This window comes from Neocloeon triangulifer, unplaced genomic scaffold, assembly GCF_031216515.1.
Source record: "Neocloeon triangulifer isolate White Clay Creek 2 clone unplaced genomic scaffold, ASM3121651v1 ptg000003l, whole genome shotgun sequence".
NCBI lineage: Eukaryota > Metazoa > Arthropoda > Insecta > Ephemeroptera > Baetidae > Neocloeon > Neocloeon triangulifer.
Genome location: NW_026775546.1, coordinates 10,232,147 through 10,247,325, shown reverse-complemented (window position 1 = coordinate 10,247,325; position 15,179 = coordinate 10,232,147). Strand labels below are relative to the sequence as shown.

Sequence of the window (15,179 nt, the reverse complement as noted above, 5' to 3'; positions counted from 1 at the left end):
ATTAATTTCCTCTCATTACAATTTTATTATTGATCTGTATCAAGGATCTTATATTGAATATTAGATCCATGATCTGTTATATGAAATATCCAAAGTTTTAAAATTTAATTGAACCTGCGAAATACATGTTGAATATTACCAAAAAGAGTAGGAAATTTCAGTCTCTGTTTGGCCTACTATTAAAATAACACTTGTAGGCGATAGATTTTAAAATCCAATGACTTAATTATTAAATTTTTAATTCATCTTGGGTGTAAAATTTAACATGTTATAAAAAAGCTGATTATTCTAAAAGGAGGAAAAACGGAGTTGTTTTTTATATCAAATAGCGACCACAAAAGGCGATTATTTCATGCCGTCAAAGATATTACGGCGGTTCTGGTCTTCCTGGGTGCAAAAGTTGTACATATAGAGGAAAGAGCCGTTGTCCGTGGCGACAACCAAAATGGGCTGTTGCTGCAGCTCCTGCAGAAAGAAGCAAAACAGACCCAGCGCGTCTTTCAACAAAGAACCAGGTACAAAAAGTAGCATAATTAAGGTTGGCAGAAATAGTAAGGACATTTTTCCATTTTTGTCTTTCTCCGCAAAGATGCAGTGCAACAAGGAAGTAGCAACAATTACCAGACCCAGACGAGACCCAGTCTCGCTGCTCCATCGCAAAGTTTGGAATCATCTTTTTTTAGCTTTATCACTCAAGTGTTTTGAATTCTGGTTCAGATACGTTGCCGACTGCATTGGCTCAAGTTGAAGACATTGCAGGCCGCAAAGTGGTGATCGGCGTTTTCGACTACCGAGCCAAGGAGGATGGCGACCTCTCTTTCAGAAAGGGTGACAGGATGGTCGTCATTAGCGACGCAAAGTGAGAATAAAATTGATTTATAAAATCACCAATTTGAAACGTCTAAAACTTAATTTGCCAAAATTTTAGCTATTTCGACGAAGTTGCATGAAATATAATAGACCAAAAAACAGCCCTGAAACTAAATTTTCATTGGCTTTTTGTTTTCATAAAATAATTTATTTTTTTAATATATTCCACGTGGAAATAGTTTCAAATTTTTATCAAAGCATGTAATTATAAATATAATAATTGTGGTTAAATTGATAAGAAAAGAAATAGTTTTGTAGATATAAAGGAGAAAGATTTAGATCTTGTGAAACCAATGAAGGAGCATAGAAGTCATAAAATCCATCAAGGAAAACCCGATTTCAAATTAAAAATTGTATATTATTGAGAGATTGTGTGCTTTTCGCTAATATTTTTGTGTAGTGCGTTTGTTTTGTTTCTGCGTTTTAGAAGCATGATTATATTTCTTATCTCTTGATTATCAAAATATAAGCTTTTCCAATTAATACTTAAAAATTAAGTCAAAAGCCCATATTTCTAAAAATACAAAAAATCAAAATGTTGGAATTGGAATCATTTTAATAAAAACATGAAATTTTCTCTCCGCTTCAGAATTCCACACTAAATTTTTTTAAATTTAATTTTTTTTAAATTTAAATTTCAAATGTATATTAGTGTAGTGATTGACATTTTTTAAAGTACATTACTCAAAATTTTATATATAATATTTAAAAACGTTCTCCATATCCATAATGATTTATGAAAGTTTGATTATGATAATTATATAAAAAAGGCAATAATTAAAATTAATTTCACAGTCCAGACTGGTGGACAGTTCGTCACTTGGTGACCGGTCAAGACGGACTCATCCCGTCTAATTACGTTGCCGAGGAGCGCTCCATCGAGAGTGAAGAGTAAAATAAATAAATTATACTCGCTAGGAAAAAAAAATTAACAAAATTATGTGCTCAGTTGGTTTTTTGCAAACACTCCTCGAAGGGAGGCGGAAAAACTGCTCCTGGCGAATGGAAATCCCCGTGGAACGTTCCTTATCAGAAACTCGGAGCACAGCCCGACCGGCTACAGCCTGAGCGTGCGGGACGTCGAGGAAACTAAGGGTGACCATGTCAAGCACTACAAGATCAAGGCGAGCCCTGACAAAGCGCTGTACCACATCGCCGTCAACTACCCATTTCCAAATCTGCAGTCGCTCGTCCAAGCCTACAGCAGTAAGAAAACTGAACGAAAAATTGATTTTGTTAAGAAATAATTCTTTTATGAAATTTTAAATTTTTGTGCAAACTATTTTTTCTGATTTTTTTTTAACTTTTTTTTATAGAAAACTCGCACGGCCTTTGTTGCACGCTGACCCAACCATGTCCGAAGCCGCGCCCGGAAATGTGGGATTTATCGCCTTCCCACAGAGACCAATGGGAAATCGATCGGAACGAAATCAGTCTGACCAAGAAACTCGGGTCAGGAAACTTCGGCGAAGTTTGGCTTGGTAATTTTAAATTAACCACTATCGACACATTTGAGTTATGAAAATGTAAAAAAAGTTTAATTTGTCAGGAATCTTTGTTGGAAGGAATTCATTATTTATTTTTAAGTTCAAAAAGAAGAAATTGAAATTTTTTACTTTTGGAAAAGCGAATTTTACTGTTTTGCACTAATTATTCAAAGTCTTCTTGTTTTCTTTGAACATGCTTTGAACTGAACGTTAATTACTTAAAATTTTACTTATTAATTAATTAAAGTGGATCACACAAATCATATGTCAAGATTTTCTGGAAATTTTTTATTAATTGTAACAAGATATTTTAATTTATCCCCAAAATCGGAATGAATTTTTTAATATTTGTGATAATTTCTCCTAAAAATAGTTTTCAAGGCTCGAATTAACAAAATGATCTTTTCCGAAGGCACTTGCAAGAACCAACAGGTGGCCATCAAGACCCTGAAGCCAGGGTCAATGTCTCCTCAGGCCTTTTTGGAGGAGGCTGCCATAATGAAGAAGTTCCGCCACAAGAACCTGGTCGCTCTGTATGCAGTTTGCTCAAAGGACGAGCCCATGTACATCATCCAGGAGTTCATGAAAAAGGGTTCGCTGCTCGACTACATGCGCAACGGCGAGGGCAAGTGTCTGCTCACCAATGACCTTATTCACATTTCAGCACAGGTATTGTCAAAAATAGCAGCTCTTGATATCAAAGTCGAATATTTTCACCGCAGATTGCCAGTGGCATGGAGTACTTGGAAAAGCTCAACCTGATCCACAGGGACATTGCGGCCAGGAATATTTTAGTCACTGACAATAATTTGGTCAAAATTTGCGATTTTGGCCTTGCGAGGTTGATCGAGGATGATGAGTATTGCCCAAAAGCAGGTTTGCAGAATCTTAATTCATTAAATTTGAATTTTTTTCTCCACAATCCTATTCTCAAAAGAATTGATTTAATTCAAGGAAGCTAATTGAAGTAAAATCAAAATAAGAAATAAAATTTAGTAAACAATAAGATTAAAAAAAAGAAGATAAATTAATATTGGATCACTTTAAATAAAAAAATTTAAAAAAAAATTATAATAATAATTTAAATAAAGCTCAAATCCGTTTACACTAGAGTCAAAATTATTGTGAAATATAATTTTTTAAGTTAAAAAATATAAAGATATTATTTCCTATTTTAAATATGATTTATTTTATACATTTAAAGTGGGAAACATCTCTTACAAGAAACTTTTTGTATGTAGATTCATATTTTAATTGATATTCACAAAAAAATTAATATTAATTTTTGTTATCTAGGTGGTCGCTTTCCTATCAAATGGACGGCACCAGAGGCGATCATGTACAACCGGTTCACGATCAAGTCGGACGTTTGGTCGTACGGCATTTTGCTGATGGAAATCTTCACGTACGGCCAGGTGCCGTACCCTGGGATGAACACCAGAGACGTGATCGACGCGTTGGAAAGAGGTTATCGCATGTCCAAGCCGACCAACGTGCCCGTCCCGGACGACGTGTACAACGTGATGACGCTGTGCTGGGACGCGACGCCCGAAAAGAGGCCCACCTTCGACTACCTCAAGCACTTCTTCGAGGACTTCAGCGTCTCCACCGAACTCGCGTATCGCGAACCAGAAAACGTCTAGATCAAAATCTCGATCTTGCCAAACTACTTCATACAATCGAATGGAAGTCAACTAGTCCGTTTAATTTGTAAAACAAGCTTATATAATTTGTAAATACATAATACTCTTGACATAATTTTCGAGCCTGTTGCTGAAAATTCAAGAAATTTTAATTCGTTTGACTTTTTTTGGGAGAAAGAGTGTGTGTTTAAAATGGAATATGCTTTAATCTGACCCTGCATTGTAAAGTAACTTATTTTCTTATCTTTTATGAAAAAAGTATTAATGTAATTTTAACCACGCAATGCTTCTATTATTAAAATAATGAGCTTTATCAAATGAATAAAAACATATTGTTTGTTCTCATGTAAAAATACCAAATTTTAAAGCTGTATCCGTTTAGTATAATTTATAAAGAGACGTTGAGACGTCAATAATTTTTATCAATAGTATCCAACTGTTTATTCTTGTTTAGATAATTTAAAATAAGTGGGAAAAAAATTTGAATAATTTTACAAATTTTAATCAAAAGTTTGATCTTTTTCCATATAATCCGTAAAAATTTGATGGAATAAATAGAAAAATTATAAAAAAACCATGGATAAATATATAACTAATTTGCCTTGGAGAAAAATAAAAAAAATTATTGACTATCCACAATTTTTCCATAAGGAGGTATAAATTAAAATTATGATTTTTTTTCATCTTTTTTTTTGTTCAGCATTTTTTTTTTTAATTTCAGGCTACTGATATCCACTTTGTCTTGATATATTTTTTAATTTTTCACGAATATTAAATGCGACAAAATTATCTCTGCCTTAAGTCAATTTATTGAGATTTACATGCAGATAGTGCTACTTTTTAAGTCTTTGTTTGTCTTGTTTCTGCAGCGTCTAATTTGTCGAGAAAGTTAGCTGTGGCAAATTTTCTAGCTTACAATTCATACATTTTATTAATTATGAAAGAGTGTATTGAATTGAAAAATATGAAATTTGAGGCTAGACTACTTTGAATCCTAGGTAGACATCTGGGGTAGGGATTGGTTTAGGTTTACCTTCACCTCGGTCTCCTCGGTGTAACTGTTTCTCACGGTGACGGAGATGTTGAAAAGCAGGGAAATGTTTGAAACAATTCTCACGTTGATCTTGTAAGGAACGTCGTAGTCCTCCATGAGGCTGAAGTATTCAAGGCTGTGCCTCACAGGCTCAAATTTGACCATTTCCAAAGCAACCCTGAAATCAAAATTGCAAAATAATTATATACTTCAAAAATTACATTAATGGAGTCATCACATCTTGTTTAAGCCAAAAACTGCCAAAAACCTTGTTTTAGGTCGATTTAATTTCATATGAAAAGTAATACATAAAACTTGCGAAAAATTAAAATTTTGTTTTAAAGAAATTGTAAAAAAATTAATTTTCAAAAGATCTAAAAGGAAAACTAAAATAATATTTTGATTGAATTGTTCTCACTGTTAAGATAATTTTTACCTTGGCGCCGAGGCTTTCATGATGTTTCCAATGAGCTCAGCCTTTTTTTCTAGATAAAGGTTGTATTCGGTCACATTTGTGCTGAGTTTGTTCATTTGGCTCATTTTCATGACAGGTCCAGAAACGAAAACCACTCGGCGGCTCAGGTCTTTTGTCAGGAGTTTAGACTCGAAAGTTGCCAATATGGACGCGTCACTGTTGCTGAAGGAAGAGAGGTTCATGTGGACGAAGTTGAAATGGACGCCTGCAGATTTAGTCAACCAGGGAGAACAAGTGCAGGCACTGCAGTGATTGTAGAAGTGCTTTTTGAGGGTGCATGGAAAAATGCCAAAGACTCCGTGGTAGCGACAATGCACATGCTCGAACACAGTGTCCAAAATCTGGAAAAAAAAAATCAAAATAAATCCTTGTTTTTAGTGATGATTGAGAAATTATTAATTCACTTTGAATCCTGGTAAGAAAGTCAAAATTGTGCAGCAATATTGGTTAATTTAAATCGTGTTTTATGCAAGAAAAGCCTAAGAATTTTGGGAAATTTTCTTTCAGACCTTTTGCATCATTGTAATTATTTGAAATTTCAATTTTTGGTTCTAGAAGTTTTGTAAGAATTAAATCAGGAGAATCTTCATTGGTATAGTCATATGATTACAAAAAATATAAGCCATATTTGGAAATTATTGGAAATAAGTTTAAAAATTACAACCAACACTGTTGTAAAGCGACAATTTGACTTAGTCAATAAAGAAGAAAATACTTAAATCTAGAATTTTTCAAATTAATTATGAAATCGTGGCTCTCATAAATACAAACTCTAAACATTTAAACTCCACAAATATCACTAGTCATCAATTTATTTTAAAAAGATAAAATTAATGCTTGACTTACTCCTAGAAAAAGAAGAAAAATGATTTCTTAAGTGATTTGATTTTAATTTTTGTCATAAGTTCCAAATTTTGGTACAGATTCCATACATTGACAATAAAATCACGTCTTAATCTTAATTAAAAACAATGGTAGCAAATTTTAGGCAACTATGTATTTATATATAATTTATAATTATGTATTGGGAAAAAATGTAAAAAATACATTTTCTGGTCTTTCTGATTGTGAGGTCATGGCGGCCTTTGAATAAAATTTATTAATTAAAAAGCAGACTCATTGATCAGTTTTATTAATTTTTCTTAGATCTGCACCAAAAATTATGGGGAGACTAATAATTATACGATTGTAGCACCTGAGCTTTGCCGACGCCAGGTCCTCCGAGGAGAAAAATCGCCTTGACTCGGGGTGCGTTTTTCTGATTGATCTCATCAGCATCCTTCGTGGTCCATTGCAGAGCGTTGACCAGCTGCGTGGACATGGCTTCCTGGCCGGGCAAAGTATCGTCCAGGTCCTCCTTGATGCCGTCCAAGTCCCACTCGATGGTGCCGGGCAGGGCGAGTTCGCCGTCGTTGTAGATCTTGATGGCAACGACGAACAGCAGCACGACGCTGGCGGACATAAGCAGACAACGCCAAATCTGCATCTTTTCAAATTGAGAATTTTTTTGCTTTTGCTACGACGAAAAAAGTCTGCTGGGAGTTTTGAAAATTGGCAACTTCGTTTGGTTTAGGCCTGGGGTCACGAGTCACGACACGACCGATTCCTAGTGAGGAGTGAGGAGAATGAAAAAGAAGCGCGCCCAGTGTTGGTGGAAAGAGCGCGTGAACAAGTTTCAACATGTATGAGAGCTTTACAGTTCATGGAGAATAAATAATATGATTCCGTGTTATTGAACCCTTGTGCCGCGGCCGTGTGCAATTTCAAAAAATATTTCTCTATGAAAACGTTAGAAATTTTTCAGCGTACAAGATTATACTGGAATCGGGGATCAGAGTTTTAAACGCGTGTATTTTTTAACAGGCATTTTTCAATTCAAGTAAAAACAAACATAGAAAAATGAAGCAAAATCACTATTATTTCTTTACTATTACATCAATAATGACGTCAGAATATTTTGTTTGGCTATGGAGGAATCAGAACTCAAAGTTCAAATTTAATAATTATACTTTTACAAGGAAGAAAATTCGGGATTTTTTCATAGTTAATTCCCATTTGACTTGCCATTCTGACATTGAAAAACATTTTTAATGAAAATTCTATAACAAGTGTTTCTCTAACTCGCTTTTTGTGTGAACAATATAATTTGTGGTATTGACCAAGCAATTTTTAATTATTTAATAAAAGCAAAAATATGTATATTATAGAATGACTCTCTTTCTATATAAAAAAGCATAACACAAATTGAATAATCAAGTAACAATTTTGAGGATGTTTTTTCCATTTTTTTCTAACAAATTGTAGTTTTTATTACTTAATTTGGTTTTATTTTCTAGAAATATTTTGTATTTTTCTACAGTTGAATGCTGACCGCAATAGGCAGATCAACAACTCTTTAAATTAAAATAAGTCTTTAATTTTAACATCGTCCTGAACTTTTGTTATCTTATTTTTTTTCCTCGACTTTAAATTCACTTATTGTTAGAATCAACCCTCGATGGTGAAATTTTACCACAATGTTGTGATTGTGCTCGCCATCTATTTTCTTCCTCTTGGACTGAAAGGTGATAATTTGTCTTTTGAAAAATTATTTTATAAACTGTTTTTACATCTTTCTTTTTTGTCGTCTTTGCATTTAAAAAATAAAAATAACATTTATTTTTTTTAAAAATTCAGCTTTATTTTGTAAAATAACTTATGCCCGGCTGTTTCACTTTTTTTCTGAAAAACATTTCATGCTTGTGTGAGAATTTATTTCCTGGTGTTCAATAATTGAAGTCGGTTTCTTATAATGTTAAAATATTTGAAATTCATGATCTGCTCTAGCTCTATTAAAAAAATAATACGGTGACACACGGATTTTATCCTCACTTTTCTAACTAAGTAGGAAACCGCAATGAGTGTGGCATCCGCTTTAGACAGAGCCCGGCCTATATATATTATTTATTATTCAACCTTGCGTTCTCATTCCATTTCAAGTTCGCATCGGTCTCAGGTCAAAAGAAAAGCAAAATGTTCAAATTTTTCTCATCCAGTGCTAAACTTTTTGCTCTAACCATACTTCTCGCTTGTCCGTCGGTATTTGGTAAGGAAAATTCGTGCAAACTTTGCAGTTTGAGAAAATATCACATTGAGCAAGTTAATTCTAAATTAAGTCATTGTAGCGTACGGCAACCGCCCAACAGATTTCCAAGGTGGAGGTGGTGGAGTGAAAAACAGTTCCCCTCTGAAACACAAAACTTACACCGCAGTCAATTATTGGCAAAAATTATCCCCTCATCAACTGAATGAAGGTAAGCTTTTAATTAAGTTTATAAATAAAAAAAGCAATAAAAAAATTCTTAGCCCGAACTCCATCCAGCTCTAATTTGTGTTTCGAGCCGTCCTACAACTCTGGCCTTTTCACCGACTGCAAACCATTCCAAAGCCAAAATTTCCCATCCAAAGAGTCCGTTTGCTATTGCTCGCAATGCAACAAAATTTCTGTCAAATTCGTCTGCTACGAGGCAAACTGGTACGTCCATCCGGACATTTACGACTTTCCCTGCGGTAAATTTTCATTATTATTATTATTTTTGGTATATTATATTTTTATTTTTATAGACAACTGTAACGCTCAATGCCCTACGCAGAGCAATCCCAAATTCAAGTGCGAAGAGACGAAAAGTGGCGAAATCGGCGAAACTCGAAGCTGCGTTTGTTTGGACGACTGCAGACCCTACGACCTGGAATGTTCCTCAGGTGGGCAGTGGATTCAGTTAACAAACCTAGACGACCACGGCAAAAATATTAGCTGCTGTAAGTTGAGAGAAAGTTTAAAATCATATAAAAAAAGGAAACGCTTTGTTGCTTATTTTCAGATTCTCAGAGAAAAACTGTCACTGAAGGCGACCGGGAAATGGAATACCACGACGGCTTGATAAGTGTGCGGTGCAAGCCTGGATTTTACGTCAAGGGCCCGAGTGTGGTCTCATGTCAAAATGGACAAATCAACTCGACCTTGCCTGAATGTGTCAGAAACAGTGAGTAAATTATGGACACATAGAAATTTTTATAGGAATATTCAATATTTTACACAATATTTCAATTTACTTATTTTAAAAATGTTTATTTTTCAATCAATCAAACATGAAAAGAAGAAGATTGAGAATTATATTTTTCCATTATATTTGATTGTATGCGGTCTCCACTTTTTTATTAAAATAATTATTTTCAACAAAATTTTCTTGAGAATCCTAATGAAGGATTATCAAAAAGTGATTAAAAGAATGTAAACAATGATTTTAAAATTCATTATTGCAGATAATAACGTATTTGGAAGCGGCGTAGACCAATCAATTATATTTGATAACAACAACAACAACCCTTTTCGACCTGGCTTTGATCCAAACAACCCTGACTGGAACAACAACAATAACAACCCTAACTGGAATAACAACAATAATAACTGGAATAATAACAATAACAACCCTGGCTTTAACCCTAACCGAAATCCATCGCCAGGCAACAACCCAAACTTGGGTACAGGCGACATTTTGGAGCCGGATTCAAGATTTACCACTCCCCGGAATCAGCCCTTTGGATCCACCCTGCTGCACCTTCCCAATAACAACAATAAAAACGTCAAACCGACCTCTGCCTCGGTGACCAGCACCAAACCCGTCAACCGCGGCTTCGACTACATGTACATCTTGTACGCCCTCCTGGTCATCCTGGCACTCCTCGGGCTGTTGCTACTTGTTGTGTGTTTGAAAAGGTGCCATCGACCGGAAGTTGAAAAACTCGAATCCGGAGTTGCGGCCGAGGACGGAGCCACCAAAGCTGGCGCCAAGGGCGTTTACGCGGCGAAGAAGTAGAAAATTTTCATCAAATTTTAAAATAGAGAATATGTAGCCATTTATTAAAGTCATGCAAGAAGCGTTATTTATTTATTTATTTTAATATATTTCAATTGTTAAATTGATCAATTTATTATTTGCTTTAAATATATTATATTTGTGTAAAGTAAAACAATACAAAAAATATATTTTTGTGGTTCTTTTTTAATCAAATTCGTGTAGTGCAGTTTGTATTTTTAATAAAAATTAATGAACCTTAATTGAAGTATAAAATTATGTATATCGTTTTCTTCTATTAAAGTTGAGATTAAAAATGATCAAAGAAGAGTGCATTTTAGCTCATAAATGAACTATTTAGCGATATTAAATTTTTTTTTGTAAATTTCATTTATATTTCATATCAATTTTATTTTATTTTCATCACACATCTCTAGCTATATCAATATTAATATCAACAATTTCTAAAATTTAATGCGAATTAATGTAATTGAACGTAATTACAAGTTAAATAGTTTATCCCAGCATCATGTTCAGTATTCTTATGATTTAACATTGTTGACAGTTAACAGTTGATGCATAGCTCTGTAAAAAAACAATTTTATACAACGTCATATTTGAGAACTAAAATAAATAATAGTCTGTACGTCATTGCAAAAATTGAGTGATTTCTAAATTTTATTTTTTAAAAGTTTATCTAAATGACTAATTTTTTTAACCGCACTGACGAAAGGCAACCGCGCTAATGTACATCCGCAAACCTGATATTTTCCTTGTTTCAAAAGCTTTCTCATTTCATTTAAGCGCATCATCAAAGTGAAAATCATGCTCAAAAATTTCTCCTCGCATGCTCAGCATTTAACGTTCGCCATTCTTTTTGCGTGTCAGTTGATTTGTGGTAAGGAAAATATATTCAATTTAAAATTAAAATAGAAGAATTTTTAAGTTAAAAGCGAAGGGAAGCAAAGTAAGTTTAAGTTGAAATTTATTACAAATAATTTTAGTCGACGGCAACCGCCATGCATATTATCATATGGATAGAGGAGAGGAGACAAATAGCTCAAAAACTGAACAGGCAATGAAGAAGTTCCGTATAATATCACCAACTTTACAGAATCCAGGTGAGAATACTTTATTTTAAGCATTTCCATTTCTGAAAAATTCTTTTATATTATTAAAAAAATAATAAAAAATAATAATAATAATAATAGAAAATTAATTGCAAATTCTCAAGATTAAAAAAATGGTTAAAATTTGCAAAGAGTCTTTTATTAATAAATTAATATTTATCTCTACATTTTGCTAAAAATGAAATTTTTTTGTTTTTAATTTTGTTTTAAATTAAATTATGACGTTTTAATTTAATGTGAATTATTGCCTTTAATCAAATAAAAAATTAAATTAATAATGCTTAATTTACAGTTACAAATAATACAAACAAGAGATTTGGACGCGTTGGTAAACACCTATTTGGACAAGATGATGCGGTCCCTAGTGTGCTTCTGGACAACACCGATTCAAATGCCAACAGCTTGAACTCAAAAAAGTTCAAGCCCAGTCCTTATAATGATGATGACTATCCACGAGTTGATCCACCAGATTCAACCAACCCGCCGTCCAAAAGCAACACGTCGGACATTATTCTTACCACCACAACCACCTCAGTCAAACCTTACAACACGGAAGAAGACCGAACATTCAATTTCATGTATATCTTGTACGCTCTCCTAATCATTATGTCCATCATTGCACTTATTTGGGGATATCTGGTGTGGAAAAATCACCATCAGCCTAATGTGAGAAGAAGGGAAACGCTCGAATCAGGGACTCAAGTAACTCAAGTGGCTGGGGCCGGGGCCAATAAAGGCTATAAAACCGCAAAAAAATAAAGGAAAAAAAGAACCGTTGAAGAATTGTGAGGAATTTTTTGTATAAAATAAGCTCAGTGGCTAGTATAGAATAATTAATTAACATCGGCAACCATTACTTTGAATTGAGCACAAATTTGTCTAAACTTTTCTAGAATTTGCAAAATTCAAAAGACTTTTAAAGCTTTTTTTAAACAATTTTGAATTATTATTAAAGAATGAAATTAATTCCAAAAAAATTAAACTTGTAAATTTTTAATTTTACTATCCTTGAAATGAAGAGGAAAATGGAAATTTGCAGTGAGTATAAGCAGGCAAACAAAAGGATGATCATCCCTGTTGCGGGTTGAGCTGAGCAAACAATTTTGGTTGGCCAAGAGGGTTTGATTTCCAGACCATTAGTTGTTGCGTCTCGGCGAGGGTGAGAGAGAGAAAGTGCCATTCTTCGAGTGCAATGGCCCGTACGTGCCTGACAAACCAAGGGCGGTTTTTCGGCACTCGCATGCATGAACTAGACATTGACCCACTTATCTGCTCTTCAATCATGATGCCAAATTAAAGGAGATGGGAATGGCTAGAAGTATTAATTATAAGACTATTTAAATTAAAGAAAATTCGAAACTCGAAAATGAATCTCAAACGTACGTATTTTCATATCAAATTAAAAAACATAGAAAAAAATTTAGTTGGATAAAAGTTGAATGAATTTGTGATAAGTGCGCGGACTTTTAAAATCTCGAACGGCGCACCGGCAGTATTTTTATTTGGCACTCTGCAGCTGCCCGAGTTTTCATTCTCATGAATGTTTACCGTCGACTTAGAAAGGTTTACTTTGCTGAATGGCGCGCGCGATTGTGTGTGGGAGGATGCTGCCTGGATGGTGGACGCAAGGGGTGAGATGGAAAAGGGGCTGCTACTCGATTGATGGCCTAATTGAAAGTCCAAGTAGCTCCGCCATTCGCTCTAACTCGCGTTCTCACATCAGCCCGATGAAAAATCCCAACTCGCCACATCTACCACCGCGCGTTCAGTCTCAACTTTGTCAAATGCTATAAATTCAAACAAAAATTTTCAAAATTGTTAAACAAAAATTGCGTAAAATTTTCTTGCCTTAAATGCAATTTTTGTTGGTGTTTATTTAATTTTTTCGCTTTTAAATTTGTTGTTGAAGAAAATAAAATGAATATAGTAACAATTTTTAATAGAAAAATCTTAAGAAACAATAAAATCCAACTTTTTTTTATATTTTCTAATATTTACGAAATAATTATCTATCACCTCTGATTGGTAGACATCAATGTGATGGGCTACTCTAAATGCTTTAATTCCTAATCAGGCCGAGAGGAACGGGGGCGTCATATTATAACAACTCATCACTCCACTGAGATACTGTAAATTGTCTGGGGAAAACGGAGCTGCTTTCCCGTAATGGATTGCTCGTACGTTTCTGCGGATTGATTGTTGCCGCTCCCTTTTATCAACGACAATTGATGCAGCAAAATTCCCAATGGAAAGAGTAAAAAGTAAACCGTACACTCTGGTTTCTTTGCAACATCAAATAGAAACTGATATTGACTATTTTTAAAGAAGAAGTTGCATTTTGTACTTTTCACATTTTAACAACTTTTTTTATTTGCTTCTTTACAATAAAAATTTTAAATTTCTCGTGCAAATTTCACTTAGAATTGTGTCTGAAATTTTTTAAATTTCAGTATTTATAATACATTTTGTTTATTTTGAGTGATTATTGAAACAAATACATTTCAAAATTTATTTTGCAATACAAAATTATTCAATTTAAAATCATCATTGACTTAAATTCTATCTGCACCTGCCCATTTTGATAGAGGAAGGAGAACAAAATATGTAAAATTATGACCGTAGCAAACGTCAATTATGAAAAAGTGAATAATTATGAAGCTTCAATAAATTTCCAGCTTTTGTCGAAAATTCTATTTTCTCGTGAAAGAATTTGAAATAAAATAGGGAGGTCGTTGTCAGCCGTTAAAAATGTATGAGGCTTGTGACGTCAGCAGCGCTGTTTGAGTTTAACGAGATTTCTGCCGTTTGTTTTATATTGGCTGGAAACGAGGTGCCGAGCGTGGCAGATTGGCCGGCAGCCGCTGCTGCAATCGAGTTTGCCCTTCTTCTTCGAGCAGCAACAGGCGAGATCCGCACCCTCTCACACACCGACTGGCATAATACTCCGTCGGAGATTTCATTCAATTATGCCGGCGCAGTGAATGGAGCTGCTAATTTGAAAGAGATGCGGCGCCGCCGAGCAGCAAATAAGCAAAATCAGAAAGCAAAGCAACCGTATCTGAGGAAAATTTCATTTGAATGGAAAGATCGAGAGGAAATTGTAATCTATGAACAATAAATTGAAGCACAGATTAAATTTTATTGAAAAAAAAAATTATTTGCAAGAACTTCCAATTATTTGCATCATTTATTTTAATTTATTGTTTTATAAACTTTAAAAAAATATATAGTATAAATTGATCATTTTCACACACTAATTTCCATGTTCAAATAAACCACGTGCGTTATTTTTCCTGTATGAACCGTAAATTTTTCTATAACGTTGTCAGAAAAAGTGAATTTACATTGAATATTTTGTTTTCAAATCTATTTCTCTGAAATAAATTTAGCTTAAAAAACTTTTTAGGTCATTCAAGTAATCGAATTCTCTTCAAAATTGTGAGATTCATTTTATTCTATGATGCATTTCTTTATTTGCACAAACAAATTTATTCATTTGTCAATCTGATTAGATAAAAAATTATATAATAAACTTTTCCTCGCTCTCTTCTGTATGTACTTCTGGTCGGTTCCTTTTTGAAGTAAACACGTTCGAGTAATCAAATCTGTGAGAATTTATCTTTGATTTTGCGCCGATCTCAGTAATTGAAGGCGGAGAGCTTTCCCCATTTTCTTCCATTCTCTCTGCGTATGTGCGCCGCTTCGC

General features: G+C 33.9%; 5 protein-coding genes across 7 annotated transcripts in view; 3 read left to right on the top strand and 2 right to left on the bottom strand.

The window, feature by feature from the left end:
* The window catches only part of LOC132192516 (uncharacterized), a 49,521-nt gene that overhangs the window by 30,108 nt on the left and 4,234 nt on the right, over window positions 1-15,179 (bottom strand). The gene's annotated exons all lie outside the window — the stretch shown is intronic.
* On the top strand, window positions 393-4,366 carry LOC132205880 (tyrosine-protein kinase Src64B-like). Of its 2 annotated transcripts, XM_059635229.1 has the most exons (9): window positions 393-515; window positions 590-661; window positions 718-859; window positions 1,666-1,761; window positions 1,820-2,076; window positions 2,187-2,351; window positions 2,770-3,026; window positions 3,080-3,233; window positions 3,654-4,365. In XM_059635229.1, the coding sequence occupies exons 1-9, from the start codon at window positions 446-448 to the stop codon at window positions 3,998-4,000; spliced, it is 1,560 nt and encodes a 519-aa protein (XP_059491212.1). In that variant the 5' UTR covers window positions 393-445; the 3' UTR covers window positions 4,001-4,365. The 2 variants fall into 2 exon arrangements, with proteins under 2 accessions (XP_059491212.1, XP_059491213.1); XM_059635230.1 differs by lacking the exon at window positions 590-661 and having other exon boundaries at window positions 398-515; window positions 3,654-4,366.
* Window positions 4,753-7,627, bottom strand: LOC132192755 (uncharacterized). Its single transcript, XM_059612854.1, has 3 exons — window positions 6,704-7,627; window positions 5,470-5,849; window positions 4,753-5,211 (listed from the first exon to the last, which is right to left on the bottom strand). The coding sequence occupies exons 1-3, from the start codon at window positions 6,992-6,994 to the stop codon at window positions 4,995-4,997; spliced, it is 888 nt and encodes a 295-aa protein (XP_059468837.1). The 5' UTR covers window positions 6,995-7,627; the 3' UTR covers window positions 4,753-4,994.
* On the top strand, window positions 8,438-10,634 carry LOC132192989 (uncharacterized). 2 transcript variants are annotated; one of them, XM_059613251.1, is made up of 6 exons: window positions 8,438-8,593; window positions 8,673-8,801; window positions 8,854-9,057; window positions 9,112-9,306; window positions 9,369-9,530; window positions 9,811-10,631. In XM_059613251.1, exons 1-6 carry the CDS (start codon window positions 8,521-8,523, stop codon window positions 10,362-10,364), a joined length of 1,317 nt encoding a protein of 438 aa, XP_059469234.1. In that variant the 5' UTR covers window positions 8,438-8,520; the 3' UTR covers window positions 10,365-10,631. The 2 variants fall into 2 exon arrangements, with proteins under 2 accessions (XP_059469234.1, XP_059469232.1); XM_059613249.1 differs by having other exon boundaries at window positions 8,475-8,593; window positions 8,664-8,801; window positions 9,811-10,634.
* LOC132192990 (uncharacterized) lies at window positions 10,996-12,445 on the top strand. Its single transcript, XM_059613252.1, has 3 exons — window positions 10,996-11,241; window positions 11,348-11,464; window positions 11,766-12,445. Exons 1-3 carry the CDS (start codon window positions 11,169-11,171, stop codon window positions 12,230-12,232), a joined length of 657 nt encoding a protein of 218 aa, XP_059469235.1. The 5' UTR covers window positions 10,996-11,168; the 3' UTR covers window positions 12,233-12,445.

Bases quoted from the DNA above. Each gene is read 5' to 3' on its own strand.
- LOC132205880 (XM_059635229.1), top strand. From the start codon at position 446: ATGGGCTGTTGCTGCAGCTCCTGCAGAAAGAAGCAAAACAGACCCAGC. The intron at 662-717 runs GTTTGGAATCAT...ATTCTGGTTCAG, and splicing joins TCTCGCTGCTCCATCGCAAA to ATACGTTGCCGACTGCATTG. The intron at 1,762-1,819 runs GTAAAATAAATA...TTATGTGCTCAG, and splicing joins CGCTCCATCGAGAGTGAAGA to TTGGTTTTTTGCAAACACTC.
- LOC132192755 (XM_059612854.1), bottom strand. From the start codon at position 6,994: ATGCAGATTTGGCGTTGTCTGCTTATGTCCGCCAGCGTCGTGCTGCTG. The intron at 5,850-6,703 runs GTGCTACAATCG...TTTTTTTTCCAG, and splicing joins CTGGCGTCGGCAAAGCTCAG to ATTTTGGACACTGTGTTCGA. The intron at 5,212-5,469 runs GTAAAAATTATC...TTTTGATTTCAG, and splicing joins ATGAAAGCCTCGGCGCCAAG to GGTTGCTTTGGAAATGGTCA.
- LOC132192989 (XM_059613249.1), top strand. From the start codon at position 8,521: ATGTTCAAATTTTTCTCATCCAGTGCTAAACTTTTTGCTCTAACCATA. The intron at 8,594-8,663 runs GTAAGGAAAATT...TTCTAAATTAAG, and splicing joins CGCTTGTCCGTCGGTATTTG to TCATTGTAGCGTACGGCAAC. The intron at 8,802-8,853 runs GTAAGCTTTTAA...AAAAATTCTTAG, and splicing joins CCCTCATCAACTGAATGAAG to CCCGAACTCCATCCAGCTCT.
- LOC132192990 (XM_059613252.1), top strand. From the start codon at position 11,169: ATGCTCAAAAATTTCTCCTCGCATGCTCAGCATTTAACGTTCGCCATT. The intron at 11,242-11,347 runs GTAAGGAAAATA...AAATAATTTTAG, and splicing joins TGCGTGTCAGTTGATTTGTG to TCGACGGCAACCGCCATGCA. The intron at 11,465-11,765 runs GTGAGAATACTT...CTTAATTTACAG, and splicing joins ACCAACTTTACAGAATCCAG to TTACAAATAATACAAACAAG.